The sequence below is a fragment of the Pantherophis guttatus genome, chromosome 3 (assembly GCF_059756535.1).
Source record: "Pantherophis guttatus breed Tessera chromosome 3, ASM5975653v1, whole genome shotgun sequence".
NCBI lineage: Eukaryota > Metazoa > Chordata > Lepidosauria > Squamata > Colubridae > Pantherophis > Pantherophis guttatus.
The window spans coordinates 130,676,421-130,695,661 of NC_142065.1; the positions used below are offsets into that span (position 1 = coordinate 130,676,421).

Consider the following 19,241-nt stretch of genomic DNA (forward strand, 5'->3'; position numbering starts at 1 on the left):
CGATAAGTAAGTCCGTTCCTCTCCATGTTCCAATATTTTGTTCTTGGTGAGAAAATGAAAACACTGATGTAGTTCAGAAAAGACTTGTAATAGTGCAAATGGGCAAATGATACTAAACTAACTTCATAGCTGAGGGGAGAGGAGACAGCCACCTTTCTTCTACACTTGTATTTCATCTTCCCCTTATGTATTTTTCTGCTTTATAGAATCTGTTTCACTTCTACATTTGATAATAAAGCCTCATTTCCTTGATCAATTTGTATCTAGACTTTCTTATTACCTAAGATTAAGGATAAAATCCAGCAGAGCAGAGCATTAGAATAAACATTAGCAGGCCTAATTGGCTGTTTTCCTAACAAATGTGAGAGGCCTAGGAATGGAACTGAAAGGAATATATTATGGCTATGCTTATCAGTGCATAACTGGTCTGAAGCCTTGGTTGGGAATGACATCCTTTAATCAAATGGCTTTAGTGTCTGGTGACTGTCTATAACTGCAGTTACAATGAAATAGTGTTCACCCCAAGATTTCATCTTTCTGTATGTATTCTACTCCCATTCTGCTATAAAGACTGGCTAGAATGTTTTCCCCACTTCTATCTATTGACTGGCATAATAAATAATGAACTACGTGTGACCCAATAAAAGATTTAAATTAGATTAAATTAAAGATTTTACAGGATTCAAAAGAGAGATGGATTGGTGGTTCTGGATTGTAAATAGTATTATCATGCTAGCTGTTTAACAAGGATTTCAAAACGGCTTGTATCTCCTGGCTCCCTACCTCTAAAAAAGGGATGAGAGGTTTAGATGCGCTGCATAAATATCTGTAAGCTGAAACAAACAGCAATAAACCATTCACAGGGGATAATGCAAAATAATTCATGTACTGAATACTTGGGGTAAATAGAGAACAAAAATAAACACAGATTTTATTTTCTTTTGTTTTGCTGTTTATTTCTATGAAGAAAAAAAGACTAAGAAATTTGCTCACTGGAGATTTAATAATTTGTTTAGGTTGCAAGATTTAATTATTAACAAGATGAAAATAAAATCTTCTGAGCTTTATTTCACAATGAATTAGTTACCTGATTTGCAGAAACAAAAGGGAATATTGTAAGAGGGAATATTGTGGTATACATGGTCCTCAGTTAACAACTGTTTGTTCAACAACCATTCAAAGTTAGCAGTGCTAAACAAGGAGACTTCTAGCTGGTCCTCAAAGTTGCAGCCTTCATAGCAACCTCGCAGTCACATGATCACAATTCAGATGCTTGCAATCAGCTCACACTTATAATGGACAAAATATCCTGCAGTCACAGCATCACTATTTGAAATCTTCACTGCGAGCTCCAATGGGGAAAGTCAGTGGGGAAATCAGCAAGTGATTGCAAATGGCAATCAGGTGACATTGCGCCTAACAACCATGTGGGATTCACCTAATGACCACAACTGGAACTGCAAGTTGTAAGTCAACACAGTCATTTGATATCATGCTCTTGTCAAGCATAGGAAATCAGGAGTCCAGGCAGTTCAAATGAATATGTAGGTTTACACACACTAAAGCTCTCTACATGAATCTGAACTATTAACTGTCAAAGCAAATTGGCAGTAGATAAGAGTCAATGGAATTCAAAGTGAGCTGGATTTAGATCTCTTGTGGGCACAAAGAGACTGGAGACTGATGATGCATTTGACCCCTCCCTCAGGCTCAGCTTGGCCCTCTTATACAGCTTTACAATCATGTCACTTAGCAATGGAGTTATCAGTCCCAGTTATTATTGTTAACTGAGGACTAATTGCATCTGACTGAATTTGAAATTTTTACAACAGAAATTTAGGATTTATCTATAAATTGTTGGGGAACTATGATTTAGTTCTCAGTATTCATTCTTAGAGTTGAATAGTGATTTTTAGTTTGTTAAAGCAATATATTAAATTATTTATAGTTAACTATGTTATACTGGAAATTATAACCTCTATAAGGTTTCTAAACCCTTGTTAAGTCATTTGTATGTTACTGTTTTTGTCTTATGTAGTTTATATAACTTTTAAAATGTTCCTCAAAAAGTACCAAAAAACCCTTCAAAACAAAAAAGAAGGTTGGTTTATTGTTCTATGGCCTGAATTCAGCAATGGAGTACATATAAGGCTACTGTAGTATATTATACAGTATGTAGCAGCAGAATTTACCTCAGGTTCGTAGTAGTAGTAGTAGTTGTAGAAAAAAATGCATCTAATAATAAACAGCATCACAAATGCAAGAATGTTGCCTTAATTTTTGTACGCGAGAAGGAGAAGCATAGGGGATGGGAGGAGTTGATAGCAAAACATGATATAGGAGAGAATAGTAAAAATATAAAACCTATAAATTTAGTATAAAGTTATTACAGGTACATTTGTGATTATGCTGTTACTGTAGTGCAGCTGACTTACATCACATTACACCCTCAGCATGTTATCCAAAATAATCCTAATATTGCTACTCCCTTTCTCTTTCGTGAGAGATCCAGGATAAGAGAACACTATTGTTCAAAAGGACTTTGAGGACTTTTTTCTCCAATGGAAAGCAGAACAAAGAATAGTGTCCATTTACTTTCTTATTTAGAGAAGGGAAGTAATGGCAATAGCTACCATCTTGCATTGTCTGGTACTGTGTAAAAATCCCTCTCGTCCCAGATAGCAGATAGCATCTGGAGCTGAGCACAACTAGTCCTGACTCCATTCATTCCTCAGATTGTGCCTGCACCAGACTCTTCCATGGGTTCATTTTCTTGACATTTCCTTGCTCTTGCCAACCGTTTGGCTTTTCAACCTTTCAGAAGTTGAGAGAATGGTACAAAGGCGTACAGTATCTTTACAGCTTGGAAGCTTGGAAGATTTGGGTCTAGCTATGATTCTTGTAGAAAACCACCAGGAAATTGTAAATAACTTGGAGAGGGAGCACTATCTTTTCTGTGCTGGCTTTCAAAATTGGAATCAGCCACCGAAAAGAAATTTAATTTAACCATTCTCAGCCTTAAGTCATAGGAGAACATTGGTTTCTTAGATGTGATAGTACTTTAGGCAGCATTAGAGTATGCCCAATATTTTATAGAGCTGTCTAAATAAAATACCTCTCTGCAAAAGAGTTCCCACCCTAAAATGGACAACAAAGAACACAACAAACTGAGAGGAACTGTAGGACATGGGTTTTCCCCATGAACATAGTTACATATTGAGTAAACACTGTTCTTTCTAACCCCACCTTCAGTGATTGTTGCAAAGATAGGATTTCTTTGAAGCCATTTGCAGTCCTTTTGACAAGATGAAGGGTACAAATGGATACATAAGATACATATATAAAATACATCCAATATATTCAATATAAATTCTGCAGCCGTAAAAGAACTTTCTTACCCACATCTCCCCCTAGTGTTGTGCCTTTTAACTGAGAACATAACATATACAGTGGTGCCTTTCTGTTGAAATGCAATCTTGCCCAAATTCTTGGCTCAGATGCATAGCGAGCAATTGCAACTCTCTCTGGGAAAGAGGCTTTTATCTTCAATGAATGCCACAGTCTGCAGTGGGCACTCAATGTGTTTCTTTTTCAGGTGGAAGAGATAAGCGTGGAGGCCCCATTCTAACATTTCCAGCTCGAAGCAATCATGACAGAATACGACAAGAGGATCTTAGGAGGCTCATTTCATACCTTGCGTGTATCCCTAGGTAAGGACATATTTTGTGTATTATGGCTTGAAGCCGTGTGTCACTGCAGCAAAACAAAATTATTTACAGGGGCTATATTTTGAGGCTATATGACTGGACAAATGTGCTTTATACTTTCATTCTGTCAATTTTGTATTCTATGTTATATAGTTTTTGTAATTATGTAACTACAAGGAGAGCTTGTCCTGGAAGGAATGAAAGTAAGTATCAGGGAGAAAATGGTTTTGACAAAATTAGCTTTATGGGGCATTGCTGTGATTTTACTCAAGCATTTCACTTAGGTATTTGACAAACAGCAATAGTGAAAGCATCCTTCCCCTAACTTCACATCTTAATAGGTGAAGGCTTGAAGCTCACCTTGTGATCTTCTAATTATTGGGTGCCATGAAAACCCCTAGAAATAGTATTAATTCAAGGTTGATTTAGCCTTCCATCCTTCTGAGGTGGATAAAACGAGGTCCCAAATTGTTGGGGGTAATATGCTGACTCTGTAAACTGCTTAGAGAGGGCTGTAAAGCACTGTAAAGTGGTATATAAGTCCAAGTGCTATTGTTATTAAGCATGATACCGCAAAGGTGCTTTTCTGAAATTGTTCATTTTTGAGATGACTGCTTCTTGTTATGATTTGCAGAGTTTTTCAAAAGTTTCAGTACCAGGTTAGTTTCTAGGCATTGCTAGTATCTGACTAGAAGAGCCAAGTTTGCTTCATAAATTATTGAGGGTGAAAATGAAAAAGACTGATGGGAGGAAGTGAAGCCAGAGGACTGGGGCAGGCTTTTACACATACCCAGAACATGGTCAAGATTGCTTGCCAATCTTAACCATGCTGGAATAAAAATCTTAAGTTTTTAAAAAAAGTATGACTGGAAACAATATTTCCACAGGTAAAACTCCTAATAGGTAGCTAGATGAAAATGTAAACAGAATTGGCAGATGAATTATCCATTTTACACTTGTAATACAGCTTGCCTTTTTTAAAATTGCTCTTTTATTTCCTTTCTAGTGAAGAGGTGTGCAAGCGAGGTTTCACAGTAATTGTAGATATGCGCGGATCAAAATGGGACTCTATTAAGCCACTTTTGAAGATCCTACAGGAATCCTTTCCATGTTGCATTCATGTTGCACTGATAATCAAGCCGGATAACTTTTGGCAGAAACAGCGGACTAACTTTGGCAGCTCTAAGTTTGAATTTGAGGTAATGTATTGCAACACTGCAGGATTTATTTTTTTACAGTGTTGGGTGCGCCAAGCAAAAGGAAAGCTGCCTTTTGAGCCTCCTTTCCAGACATTTATATATTTAATACCTGCATTTGTTTAAAAAGAAAATCTGCATTGCTGGACCATGGAAGGAAATTACATAGCAAGTCAGCTATATTTAGAGTAAAGAGTGTGGGGAAAGGATGCAACATTGCTTCATCTTCTAGGCAGTCATTAAATACATGCCTCCTTCTGCGATAGAAGAATAAACTAGAAAATACATAAATGCCAGTCATGACCCAACTTGGCTGGAAGTATTTGCGTTTGCTCACTAATGAAGAACCATGCTGTTAAGGATATCTATCTGCTATTCAAACATGGAAGAATGTTAGCAGATTTGAGCAACATGGTATAATCCTTTCTAATTCACATACTCTCATAACAGTCTCACAGTCGTCCTAATTTATTACTCTAATTAATGCAGCCAGTCGGTCTTCTATCCCCAGTTCTGAAGTATCCTTTAGACAAGGCAGTATATTTCCTTAGGTTTCTGAAACTACTTTTTTGGAAGTTACTCACACCAATAGGTGGAAAATTCACCATTCATAAGAACCAAAATAGCTAGTTATCTCTTAGGTCTAGTAATAAGCTCCACCTTTTGGCTAGTATCCAACCAACTAGCATTGTCTATTTTGGAACTCATTCCCATCATCCATATCCATGCTTCCTATCCCCTTGTTACCCCTGAGGACTAAGGCTGCAGAGTCTACTCCACCGGTATTTCGAAAAACTAATCTAACAAGAAGTGCAGGAACACAGACCCTGAACCTATCAAGCTCTTTAATGCTTCTATCAGGATTTTATTTAAAAGAAGGCAGACCGTATCAGAACATTAAAAAAGCAAGTTCCTTATTATTAAAGAATCTCAATACATGGTTGCATTTGATGATTTTCTGGGCTTCTCCTGTACCATGGTCAGTGGCGCTCGGTATTGGCTTGGTGTTAGGAATAAAATCTTCTCATGCAAAATTATGTGTCAAGGACTTGGTCAGGAGACAGTAATCTTGTCCCACTGCATATCTCTGAATGCTTTGGGGGATGGAATAGTGCAGAATATCCCAGGCATTGCTGCTACTGATAGATGGGTCTTTTTTTATGGGCCTGGTGAAATGAGCTGTAGTAGGGATAACCAGTTTCTGTAGAACAAATATTTCACCACAAGTAGACTAACTAGTAGCAGCTAGGAACATGTAGTCTCTGAATATGTTTCCCCAGTATTAAAATATCTGTTTTATATTGAATATATGAATATGTTTTCCCAGGATTAGAATATATAAGAAGCAAGAGTAGTGCTTGTGGCGGTCCATCCCATGCCTTCCTCCACACTACCTTCATTGCATATTCTTACTGTGCAATGACTTTGGTTGCATTGGCATCTCCTCCTCATTTACACCATGTCAGCAAAGCAGAGTGGATCATACCCATTCTGTCAGAGTGGGTGGGACAGGCATCAACCACAAGGGATAGGCTGTCCCGCAAGTAAGCCACTCCCCTGCCACGCAGGGCATCAAAGATGAAAAGTTAGCAACTTGAATTGTACCTAGAAGCCTACAGGGAGCCAGTGGTGCAAGTTGGCCTTAGTGCACGTATCATGGGGTGCCCACTACTTCACATGCTGCTGCATTGTGGATAGTCTGAGAATTCCAAATACTTTTCAAAAGTAGCTCCTTTGCAACCATCCAATTGGGAGGTGACTACAATACGAGTGACTGTAAGCAGTGTCTCTTCCAATCTCGAGACAGATGCAACTGATGGTCAGGGTTTATTTGTGCAAAGATTTTCCTGGCTGTAATTGCTACCGGTTACTCAAGCAGAAGCCATCAGATTGCATACCAACTCTCCCTGGGGAACTCTAACCCCATTCAGAGTTAAGAATGGAAACTCATTAGACCTTTTAGTGAAGGGTATAAAACCCCTGTCCCCTCAGTCTTGTCAGGGTTGAACTGAAGCGAATTCTTCCCCATCCAGACCTGAATAGTCTCTAGGCACCATATGGAGGTGTATAATGCTAATAGATAACCTCACCCCGGGTTTTAAAATATATATTCCAAATAGCAGTGGAAGAAAATTAAACCTTGTAGTGCCTTGCAAAACACAGACCGAGAGATGGATGCCACCCCCATCCCTCCGATTGGAACCAGCTATAGGAACAACCACTGGCAACTGTGCCTCCCACTCCTGAGCTACTTCATCAGAAAATTTCCATGAATGATGGTAGTGAAAGCTGCTTAAGAGACCAAGGAGGGCCAGGAATTGGGTATACTCCATCCATCCTGGCCTGTCTTGGTACTATTTTATTTACTTATTTGCTTTTTATATACTGCAAATATAGCTCACAGGAATTGTGTTTCTTAAATTGATCCATTTTCTATGCCACTTAGGGAAGTGTTGCTGTTGGATGATTGATTAAATGGAGTAAATAGAACTAGGATATTTGTATTGAACTTCTAATTTTGGAGGAAGAGCTCTCCTTTGCTACTTGTTTGAGGATGGAGTGTGGTGGGGACTGTTGTTTTGGCCTAAGAGTTTTGAAGCAGAATATCTCTAAAGTACCGACTGTATTTTTCAGACTATAAAATGCTCTGGACTATAAGATTCACCTAGCTTTTGGGGAGGAAAAGAAGGGGGAAAAAAAACTGCCTCTGCTTCCCAGCAATTTGCCTCCTTGCAGCAAACAGCATAGTCAACTTCAGCACAGCCTGATTTAGCGTGAGCACTGATTGGCAGTTGGATCAGCCTCCCAGAATACTGCCTATCAGTTGTTCCAGGCTGCGGGGATTGCCATCGCTGCTGTCGCTGCCCATCACCACTGCCGCCACCTATCATCATCTCCGTGCGCCCCATTTTCGGCCTCCGTGTGCCCTATTTTTAGCCTCTGCGCATCACATTTTTGACCCGTTCCAGGTGGCGGGGATTGCCACCACCTATCCCCGTCCTTAGAACGGGCCAAAAATGGGGCATGTGGAGGCGGCAATGGGCGGCAGCAGCGATGGGCGGTGGTGATCCCCACAGCCTGGAACAGCTGATAGATGGAATTCCAGGAGGCAGATTTACCGCCAATCAGCTGCTCGTGCTAAATCAGGCTGTGCTGAAGCTGACCAGGCTGTTTGCTGCAAGGAGGCAAATTGCTGCGAGGCAGAGGCCGAAGTGTGGGGGATGGTGGGTGAGCAGGGCTTCAGCAACATTCGCTGTATAAGACGCATAAACATTTCCACCCACTTTTTTGGGGGGGGGTGGAAATGCGTCTTATACACCAAAAAATACGTTATATCTTGATAGGCTGCTGGTTTGCACCATCACCATTTTGTGTGCTCTGAAGAGCCAGAGAGAAAGAAAGATAAACTTTACACGCACTTTGCCTTCGTGGGGGCCTTGTATAGTGGTTATACGGTGCTGAACCAGATTACATCCTGTGCTCTGTTGTGAATACACACAGATGCTTCTCCACAAGTTTTAATGCTTCCCTGTACACATTTGTGCATTAGATAAAGGTTCCAGGGAGAAGGGCCAATTGGCATATTCAGTATTGGAAGTAGTTTCTTGGCATGGCCTTATTCCCTGCTTTAGTTATAACTCCAGTTTGGATTAATTTATTTCTTGGGCTTTTGCAACAAGAATAGTGAAATTTGTAAATCTGAATTGGAGACACCTCAGATTATTTTATTTTGTACCTTCCTATATTAGCCTTCTTCGCATGGAATTATAAATCCAAATTTTGGCTTCAAATTCTGACTTTTGGGTGAACATTGAAATGAGATTTCCTAGTTCATGTAGCTAATTGCATGATACAAGCTATGGGGGAACAATTACAAAATATAAACCAGTATGGGTGTTTGTTATGGTACAGTGTTAAAATTCAGCAGAAGAGCAAGTTATCAGCGAACCATCTTGGATTTTAAGATCAACACACGAGGTAGCTTTGTTTCATCCATGAAATTAATAAGATTATGAGTCAGGATTCTGCCCACTGTTGTCTCTGTTCTTCCTCTCGAGAGAGAACTGTCGGGGTTCGTATATAGTTTTTCAGGAAGCAAAATTAAATATTTATAATTTAAGAAGACATTGCAATCTTGACTACTGGGAATTGAAGTTGACTCCACATATGAGTTTAGTACTTTGTTTAGTTTATATACAGTACTAAAGTATGTATACACACATACATACACACATACATACATACATACATACATACATACATACATATGTAGTCACAGATTACTGACCATTCTGTGACCATTCAATGGCTTACAATGGCACTGAAAAAGGAGGCTTATAACCAGTCATCAAACTTCCAGCTGTCACAGCACCTCCACAGCCATGTGATTCCAATCTGGATACTTGCCAACTGGCTTGCATTTATGGTGGTTGCAAAACCCCCCAATCAAATGATCATCATTTACAACCTTCCCTGCTGGCTTCCCACCAGCACAGTCAATGGGGCAGGCAGAGGGAAGGTTGCAAATCACTCCAGTAAGTCGCTCACACCCGTCTGGCAGCAGCCACCCGACCCTGCCACACTCTCACCATGCTTCATGAACTGCTTGCACACCCTCCCCCTGTTAGACAGCAGCCATCCCCTGCCTCACCGTGCTTTACTTGCCTGCCAGCCTTCTTGCAAACTGCACGGGACTTGCTTAATAACCCATGATCCTCATTTAATGATGGGAATGGGGAATGTTGGGATTGCCGTTGCCAAGCATTGCAGTCGTATGAAGTCGTGCTTTATGTCCACATCGCTTAATGTTGAAAATACCGGTTCCAATTACCGTCATGAATCAAAGATTACCTATAATTAACTGAGTTTGTTCTTGTATGCCGACAATTGAGAACTACCTATAAATGCAAGATGGGACCAAATGAGTTAGCTCTTTATATTCATATTAAACGTTGGTCCCCTCATTCTGAAACTGATTCTTACCTTTTGCCTAAGAGATCACTTGATTTAAAAAAAAAAAAATCTATAGCCAGGCTATGTCTAGTGAAATCTTGGTTCAGCCACAGCAGTGGGAAACTTGGCCATCTTAAAATTATCATCTTTCAGGATGATCTTGCCTAATCTAAATTCATATCCCTTAGCCATTTATGCAAAGTGTTGAAAGAACCCCACGTATATGGAGAAAAGATAGAGTGGTCAATAGAACAATTAAAACTGGTGTTACTTCATGTTCTGCTCATTGGGTTTCATATGTTATTTGTCATTGCACCTAGTGTGCATATTTGTTTGCTTTAATATACCATGTCACATAGCTAACAATTAATCCTTGCTTTTCAGACAAACATGGTGTCTCTGGAAGGCCTTACCAAAGTTGTCGACCCTTCTCAGTTAACTCACGAATTTGATGGCTGTTTGGAATATAACCATGAAGAATGGATAGAAATCAGGGTTGCCTTTGAGGATTATATTAGCAATGCCACTCATATGCTCTCTAGGTTGGAGGAGCTGCAGGATATATTGGCCAAAAAGGATTTGCCTCAGGACTTGGAGGCAGCCAGGAGTATGATAGAGGAGCATTCACAATTGAAGAAAAAGGTCATTAAAGCTCCTATTGAGGACCTGGACTTGGAAGGGCAAAAACTACTGCAGAGGATACAGAGCAGTGAGACTTTCCCCAAAAAGAACTCCGGGTCTGGAAATGCAGATCTACAGAACCTCTTGCCAAAAGTATCTACTATGTTGGACAGGCTGCACTCAACACGGCAGCATCTGCATCAGATGTGGCACGTACGGAAATTGAAATTAGACCAATGCTTTCAGCTCAGACTTTTTGAGCAGGATGCAGAGAAGGTAAATGTCAACTTTTACAAGCTGATTTTAGGTGATTGGGCTGTGTATATTAGCACTTGGTTCTGTGGAAGCATCCTGTATTTTTCCCTTTTAAAACCTAGATTTTATGATTCATCTGTTCTGGCCATTCAGGCATAGGAAGTATGTGATGATTAATGCTTCAGGAAGAAGAGATGGCTTTCCTAGCAAATTATGATGTTGCAGAGCCCCCATTAGTTATTAAGCTTGATCTGAAGCAACCTTTTCCAAGCTGATGCCCACCAGATATGTGGGATTCTTTTAGTACAACCGGAGACCAATTTAAGGAAGGCAGTTGTAAATTATGATATGCACACAGACAGAGAGAGCCATATATATGCATATATACTTAAAGGAAAAAGAGGTAAGTGGAATTTTGGCCTCTAATTTTCAGATTCCTTGATTTTTTTTAAACAATTCGGCAGTTTTTTAAATTAAATGTTTGTTTATTTTTATCCCTCCTTTTTTATTCTTATACGTCCTTGATTGATGGTAATTCTGATACCAATCCTTTGCACAATTCAGAATAAATCATGCTGCAGAAACTTGCTATATCTAAAAAACAAGACTAGGAAAAAGCATAAGATACTGGAGTAATATTTATTGTTATTGTTATAATAAATCACGTTAACCTAACTAATTTGATGATTTAGGCAAATTAATCATAACACTGGGATTGGAGTGAGATATCTTATTACCCTTACACATATGTACATGCTGTTCTCAGCCAAGGTTGGCTTCAAGTCTGGTTTGCAATTAGGAACCAACACAGAACAAACAGCCCAATAAAATCATAATCAGTTCACTACTATTACTGTAGCCTGATCTTTTTTGGGATTCCTGCCATTTTTTTTCTGGGCTGAAAATCAACATCTCTAAAGTTTTTTCTTTCACAGAGGGCTTTTTCAGGAGACCCAGCAAGCTTTTAACCATACATTTTCATCAACAACTAAAACATTGGAAAAATCTCAAGACAGTTATATACCATTCCCTTCTGTTGAAATAGCTTTTTGAAGCTTCTATACAGGGTGGATTTGATTTAAATCAAGTCAATTTAAATCATGATTTAAATCACTAGTAAAAAGACTTGATTTAAATCAACTCGATTTAAATCATAATTTTTAAAGAGCAACTGTCATCTCTGCTACTCCTTTGACCCGCTGTTGACTCACCAATAGTCCTAGTGTTTCAGAATATACAACTTGTGCTACATAACTAAGCTCCATTTCATGCTGAATAAACTAAATTATTTATGTATCTTAAATAGAAAACTATCTTACGATAGATTTTTACCCCAAAAGTTTTTTATTAAAATAAACTCAATAAAAAGCAAAAAAATCTGATTTAAATCAAAAAATCCGATTTAAATAAAAAAAATCTGATTTAAATAAAAAAAATCCGATTTTTTTTAAAAAATCATTGATTTTTATCCACCCTGCTTCTATATAAGTAGAAGTCAAATAAAGGACATAGGATCCGGGGTGAAATGCTCCCGGTTCGAACCGGAACAGGCGATCCAGTAGCGATCATCGCTGTTGGTTCGGCGATCCGGTAGCGATGGCAGAGCAAAGCTCCGCCCACCTGACTGGGTTTTGTTTAAAACCAGGAAGTAATGTCGGGTTTTTTACTTTTTGCGCATGCGCAGAAGGTCCGCCAGTGAAGAAGCAATGTGAGAGGCGCAGAAGCCGCCAGTGGGGAGAGCCGCTCTGCTGGGGTGTGCATGGGCAGTCTCGGGAGGGCGGGCAGATGTAAGACCAACACTGGCAGTCGGGAAGGGGGACCCACTGCGATCGGCTGAAGAAGAGCCGCCTTGGGTCCTGCCATCTTCATCCAGCCAGTGACGGGGGGGCGTGCCCAGTGCGCCCCATCCCACTACTCCCCCCTCACTCCCCCCCCAGTCATGCAACTGCGCACAGTTCCAGCTGCACCTCATCCAGGCTAGCAATCCTGTGCTGCCTGGGCTATCGAGTCCTGATTACTCCTGGGCAAGCCCTGAGTAATCTTGGGCAGCCTGGGTGGCGATGTTGCTCCCAATCAGGCTTGGAGCCTCTGCGCAAGCATGGAAGCAGCCAGTGCCGACCAGAGCGCCTGCTGTTTCCTGTCCACCTTTCAGCTGAGAGGCAGTAGCGGGCCAGCAGCGACTAGGAGACCTGAGGTCGCAGCAGCGATCCCGGAGGCAGGAGCAGGAGAGGGAGCCACCAGCAAGCAACAGGACGCAGGGCTAGAAGTGGAGGCAGGGTGAGGCTTCCTGGGCAGCTGGAATGTGGGGCAGTTGGCTCCATCGCTGCCATCCCCGCTGGAATGACAGCCCCAGCGCATTGGAGCTGATAAGAGAGAGAGAAGAAAGAAAGAGAAAAAAAGAAAGGGAGAGAAAGAGAGAAGAAAGAAAGAGAAAGGAAGGGAGAAAGAGAGAGAGAGAGAGAGAGAGAGAAGAAAGAAAGAGTGACGTGAGTGACGTCATGTTGGCCCCGCCCACCCAGTCACACAACCACCAAGCCCTGCCCACGAAGCCCTGCCCCCAGAACCGGTGGCCAAAAAATTTAGATTTCACCCCTGCATAGGGTGCATAGTCTTTTGGGCTATTCTAATTTCTGTCTTCAAATAGGGTCTTTCTCATAGCATTAGCTAATAATGAGAAGAGGGGGGATTTGGAGGAAACTGGCAACTAAGGCTATGAAAAACACTAAACCTTTCTGAATGTGAAGTATCCAGCTTTTAAGTGCAAAGTGCCTTGCTTGGAGTGGGAAACAACCATTCCACGTAATTTGAGACGCCTACCGTGTTTTCCCAAAAATAAGACCTCCCCTGAAAAAAAGATCTCCCCCGAAAATAAACCTTCCCCCGAAAATAAGCCCTCCATGAAAATATTTAAACGCATGCGCAGCCAGTCCCCGCCATTTCCTCTGGTTAGGGTTAGGGAGATAGAGCTGGAAATCAGGTAAAATGGCAAGAGGATCCCCGTCTCGCTCCATGCGCCCCAAAATAATAAGAAATAAGGCCAAGCGCTTATTTTGGGGTTCAAAAAAATATAAGACGGGGTCTTATTTTCAGGGAAACACGGTATGAGTGTAGACTATCGTACTTTTCAGAGTATAAGACGCACTTTTGCCCCCCCTAAAAGAGGGTGGAAATGTTGGTGCGCCTTATATACCGAATACAGCTATTTTTGACCTCCCGAAGCCCTTCCCCTTTTGGGAGGCCTGCAGAGTGTTCCTGCGGGCTGGGGAGGGCAAAAACACCCCCGTTTTTGCGAAAAATGGACTCATTTTTTGCAAAAACGGGGCGTGCAGAGGGTTTGGGAGGCATGCAGAGTGCTCCAGGGGGCCAGGGAGGGCAAAAATTTTTTTTTTTTCTTGCTTACCTCTTTGAAATCCTGGTGCGTCTTATACACCGGTGCGTCTTATAGTCCAAAAAATATGGTACTCTGTTTTGAGCCAGGAACACTTCCGGAGTGCTGGAAACCAGCAGTTTCACACCTAAAAAAAGTTCCTCAAAGTTGAAACATAAATAAGAAATAGGAAGTTCTGAATTTGAAAACAGTTTGATTTGGAATGTTGTGCATATCCCTGTTTTTTAGCCATGCCTTAATATTCCATTGTTTGGATTTCATTTTTATAGATATTCAAAAAAATTATGGTGTTTTCTGTTTAGAGGTTTACAAGCTTTCTTAGCGGACTGAATTGCTGAGAAGATCTGAATAGATTTTACCTAATTTATATCCTTACACGGGGACAGATTTCCTGTGTGGAAAATACATTGGATTCAGCATCCCATACATACAGGAAATGTTCCCCAAATTTTAAGATTCAGCAGGGGTTGGAAAGAAGCATCTGGAAATATAAGATTGATTCATCCTTTTTTGCCAGTGACAACAGAAGATGATAAACATGAGTTGGAACAAATTCTAATCTCATATTTTTCTTCTGTAGCCAGATACCCTAGAGAATTAAATAAGTGAAAAGAATGTTGTTAGAATGTAACATACATTTGGGTTTTGCACTATTTTATTCTAAGCAAAAAACGTGTGTATATCATTGTATTTACATTTCAGGTTTGCTATCTGATTATCATTATTATAATGAAGTAGGCTCGTCCATGAATGTTTATTCCATAAGAAATTCTGTATTTGGTGATTTTAGAGATGCCATAGCTCAAATTGAACTGTTTTTTTATTACAACAGAATTTTAAGTTACTGTACATTTGAATCAATATTTGTGTCTGCTGGGATTTCCTGCTTAATCTTTGCTATTAAAGTAAAGGCATCTGGGCAGCTGGCCGTATACTTACATTCAAATTCAGAGCTCTTTGGAGCATCTTGGTTTTACAGAGGTTTTCTTTATTACTTTGCTTATCTCTAGGGAGATGATAAAACAGACAAATTGGATGGTGAACCTGGCTCCAACTCCAGTACATAGCATTGGAGAATATTTGTGTTTGTTTATTGTAGCAGCAGAGAATTATGATTGTAACACATGGGCTTGTATCAAAGCTTTAACAGATTATAAAGCGGAAAACCACCCATGATATTATTATTTGGATATTTTATAGGACTCTTTTAAATTACACCTATACCATCTTAACTAAATAGCTGCTAAGAAAACAAACAAACATTCATTAGCTAATGAATAAATGCATTAAAAAAAAAGTTGTAGTTAGATGGTTTAACTCTCCTCCCCAAATTCCAAATAGCCATGCCAAAACTTCACGTTGATTGATATTCTCACTTCTAAGATCTCAAGTATAGCATGTAGTAAATTAAAACTTTCTTAATTAAAGCTCCCTCCTTGAGCGCATATCAACATCAAATTTAGGTTAGGAGTATCTTATTCAAAATTATGAGTTGATGTCCTAAATATTTTGGTTCAAAAGAGAATTTCTAATCTGTTTTAGACATATCTGACTGTGAAATATTCTATAATATATTTATTCAAATGTAGCCTGAAATTTTTTTCAAGGCTTTCTTTTAATTTAATCTCAGGTATCCATTTTTTTCACTTTATTGTTTATTTTAAAAAAGCATTTATTTTGTAATTGTCTAAATTGTCTAAATTTAATTGTTGACATTTTCTCTCAACCAACTACACTACAGAAGTAGAAATTCTGAACATCTCAGTTAAAACATGGTTTCAGGGTCAACAAGATAGTTATTTGCTCCTGGAATTACTGAAGGGGATGGAGGACAGATTCTTCAACCCTATTTTGTGACTCAGCAGTCTCCTTTCCTGAACAGATGGTATGATCTCAGAGCTTTCCCAAGTGATAGTCCTAAGGGAGCACAATGTACTGGAGTTGCTGAAGCTAGTCAGTCTGGTGCCACCCAGGATTTTATGGATATCATTACAACAAATAGAACTATCTAAGTATGTCATTGACCTGACACGTAGAGGAAATCATACCCTGGATTTGGTTTTCTGAGTTAAACAGAAAACAGCTGATCTGGACTGAGATTTGACATCCCACTGTCATGGACAGCTCCATTGAGATTATCAGTGTCTTTTCCCTGTTGCACTGTGGCTTTCATGGTTATGGTAGACACTTGTGTTGAAGCCCTCTGACTTGCCCATTACCATATGATAATTGAGCAGGTGGAGGGATTATGGGGTTTTGCATTGTGATATTTCAATGTTATAAGCTGCCCAGATGCACTGTGTATGAATTTGTTTAATAAAAAATAAACAAATTAATCCCCTTGCCACTATCTCCTTTAGTTTAGCAATAGCACTTAGACTTATATACCATTTCATAGTGCTTTACAGCACTTTCTAAGCAGTTTACAAATGTCAGCATATTGCCTCCAACAATCTGGGTCCTCATTTTACTGACCTTGGAAGGATGGAAAGTTGAGTCAACCATGAGTCGGTCAGGATCAAATTTCTGGCAGTGGACTGTGTCAGCCTGCAATATTGCATTCTAACCACTTGCCACCATGGCTCCTTGATGCTTGTCAGAATTACCTGGGATTCTTGGAGCTGAGAGTAATAAAGTAAATAGAACAGTGGCTAAGAAGCAAATGAAGGAAACATGATGAATCTAATCTAGTAATTATGAGAATTCATTACTGAGCTTATTTTATGGCAAAGAAGGAATTGTTTTATATCATTCATTGTATTTTTTTGTATTTTTGGATGTTTGTTCTGAATAGTGAAACATTTGTAATATTTCGACCTCGAAAAGGAATTGATTATACTCACCATGGCTTAATATGGTAAGGGGATGGCATAGCTAGGTAAATTTGGTCACCTGATATTTCATAATTAAAGAAGATATTTTGGAAGAGGAATCCAGAGCACTGTATAAGTCCACTATTGTTGAATAAGTTCCAGTTGTTGAGGCCTGAAGATGAAGATTATGCTCATGGATACATTCAACCAGTTATGTGTGCAGGTAGTCCGTATTAGTGACTGCGACCATTTGCAGTTACAGTGAGGTTGAAAAATAACTTTGTAACCATTCCTCATATTTAAGACTTTAACAGAAATGGAAAGGAAAGCGGAAGTAAAATAAGCACAATCACTGTTTCATTTGATGAGAGCTTCAATTAATGACTGAGTTTCCAATCCCAATTATGGTCACTAAATGAGAACTAGCTATGTTTGTTTGTCTTTATTTGTTACATCCAGTGAGGAGGGAATAGCTAGGTGAATCTGGGACGTCATTAATTCATGTTATTATTAATTCTGATAATGATACCAGATACTTTTGAAAAAAGCAAGGTCCAGGCCACTAATGAAGAAATCGTGCCACAGACATAGAGTGGAGAATAAGGAAAAAATTAACAACCCAACCTTTATTATCAGATAAGATGCTCAAGTGTGTGGATGATGACCAACTCCAAGCATTCCTGCATGAACTTGATTTTTTCAGATTCATTTCAAATTTGGTCATCCTGTGGGTATATTTCTTTCTGAGAGTAACAGATAGAACAGAGATCTGTGAATTATCTTTAACAGCTTTCAGTAGCATTGATGTAATATCTTCCTGAACTGCCTGAGATAGAAGCACTATTTTTTTAAGTTCCACTCCTAGTTGACTAAATATTCTCAGAAAACGGTGCAATGGTCTTAGACCCATTCCATGGCAGTATGGTCACAGTGGTCCTTACCTTTATGTCCATGAAATTCAATATCTACCTATGTGAAAGCCATTGGGGTAGATAATTTAAAGTAGTAAACTTTGTTAACAATACACAATTGATATTCAGCTTTACCTCACTTTTCAATCTAAACTGGTGTAGCAGTAAATATCCCAAATCAGTGGCTCTGCACAGAAATGAACCTGATGAAGCCCAATGAATGAAGTTCTATCCACACAAGAATAAGGTGTGCTTGGTGAATGGCACATCTGCTCAAATGGACCACATTTGGTCTGTTCTGAAAAGGATTGCACTATTCTTAAAATAGTGAACTGAGGGTATTTCTGGATCTAGTACTGTCACTAGTGTCATAGATTGCTTTGATGGCCTGCAGTCTGCTTAGGGTGAAGTACCAGTTTGGATCCTTTCCAAACAGGAATATCTTGACATCAGTTATCAGCTCTGACAACTTATGCTTGGGGTTAATTTTGAAGACAGTTCAAAAACTTTGAACTGTCAAAAATAGAGCTGAAATTGGAGCTTATCAATATGATCATATTGGTTGATAATACTCCTCAATTTGTTAGTGCTTGTTGGTATCTACCAAGCCCTTATAAATGAAGTTTCCTATTTTCATTAAACGGTCACCTTTTCAGTTTGTTCATCTTTTGAAATCTTACCTAATCCATTGGAGGGAGCCGGGATCAGCCAAACACATTTTGGAGAGTATATACAAGCATATTTTCAACCAAAAAATATAGAAACTAAAAGAGCCAACTAGTTGTCTCAAGGCAATTGTTACTACCTACCTAAATGGTTATTTACATGACTGTCTTGCTCAGCTCTGTGCCATTATAAAGGTTTGCTAAAATTGTAAGTCATTTATATGATAATAGGCAATGTTTTAAGCCTCTGTCCACTTCTGTGCTGAACATTAATTTTTGCTTTCTTTAGATGTTTGACTGGATCACACACAATAAAGGCCTGTTTTTGAACAGCTACACAGAAATTGGAGCCAGTCACCCTCATGCTATGGAACTTCAGACACAGCACAATCATTTTGCTATGAACTGTATGGTAAGAATTTTGCAAGAGCACTTCATCTTTTTGATACACCTTGTTCTCTTTAATATCAAAGAATATACAGCTTTGGTTTCTGATCCCCGCTGAAAGCAGGGTAATGGAAAACCTGGGGGAGAATCCATTGTAAATAAATAGAAGAGAAGAGAGATTGAGAAGAACATAGCTTGCTCGATTAGGTAACACACAAATGTAAAGGAGAATTTCACGGAAGAATCATTTTGTGTGTGTGTGTTAGATACATTTACACATATATCTATGTGTCTGTCTATGGGTCTGTCTTTTCTGTCACAAAGACACATAGAGTCAGATGCTGT

General features: G+C 39.4%; 1 protein-coding gene across 2 annotated transcripts in view; it reads left to right on the forward strand.

Annotated features, from left to right (window-relative positions):
• TRIO (trio Rho guanine nucleotide exchange factor) overlaps nt 1-19,241 on the forward strand; it is a 263,174-nt gene that overhangs the window by 87,884 nt on the left and 156,049 nt on the right. For both annotated transcript variants that reach the window (XM_034411889.3, XM_034411890.3), the window contains exons 3-6: nt 3,596-3,710; nt 4,714-4,906; nt 10,241-10,753; nt 18,799-18,921. In XM_034411889.3, the coding sequence (XP_034267780.1) occupies nt 3,596-3,710; nt 4,714-4,906; nt 10,241-10,753; nt 18,799-18,921 (944 nt within the window). The remainder of the gene's footprint in view (nt 1-3,595; nt 3,711-4,713; nt 4,907-10,240; nt 10,754-18,798; nt 18,922-19,241) is intronic.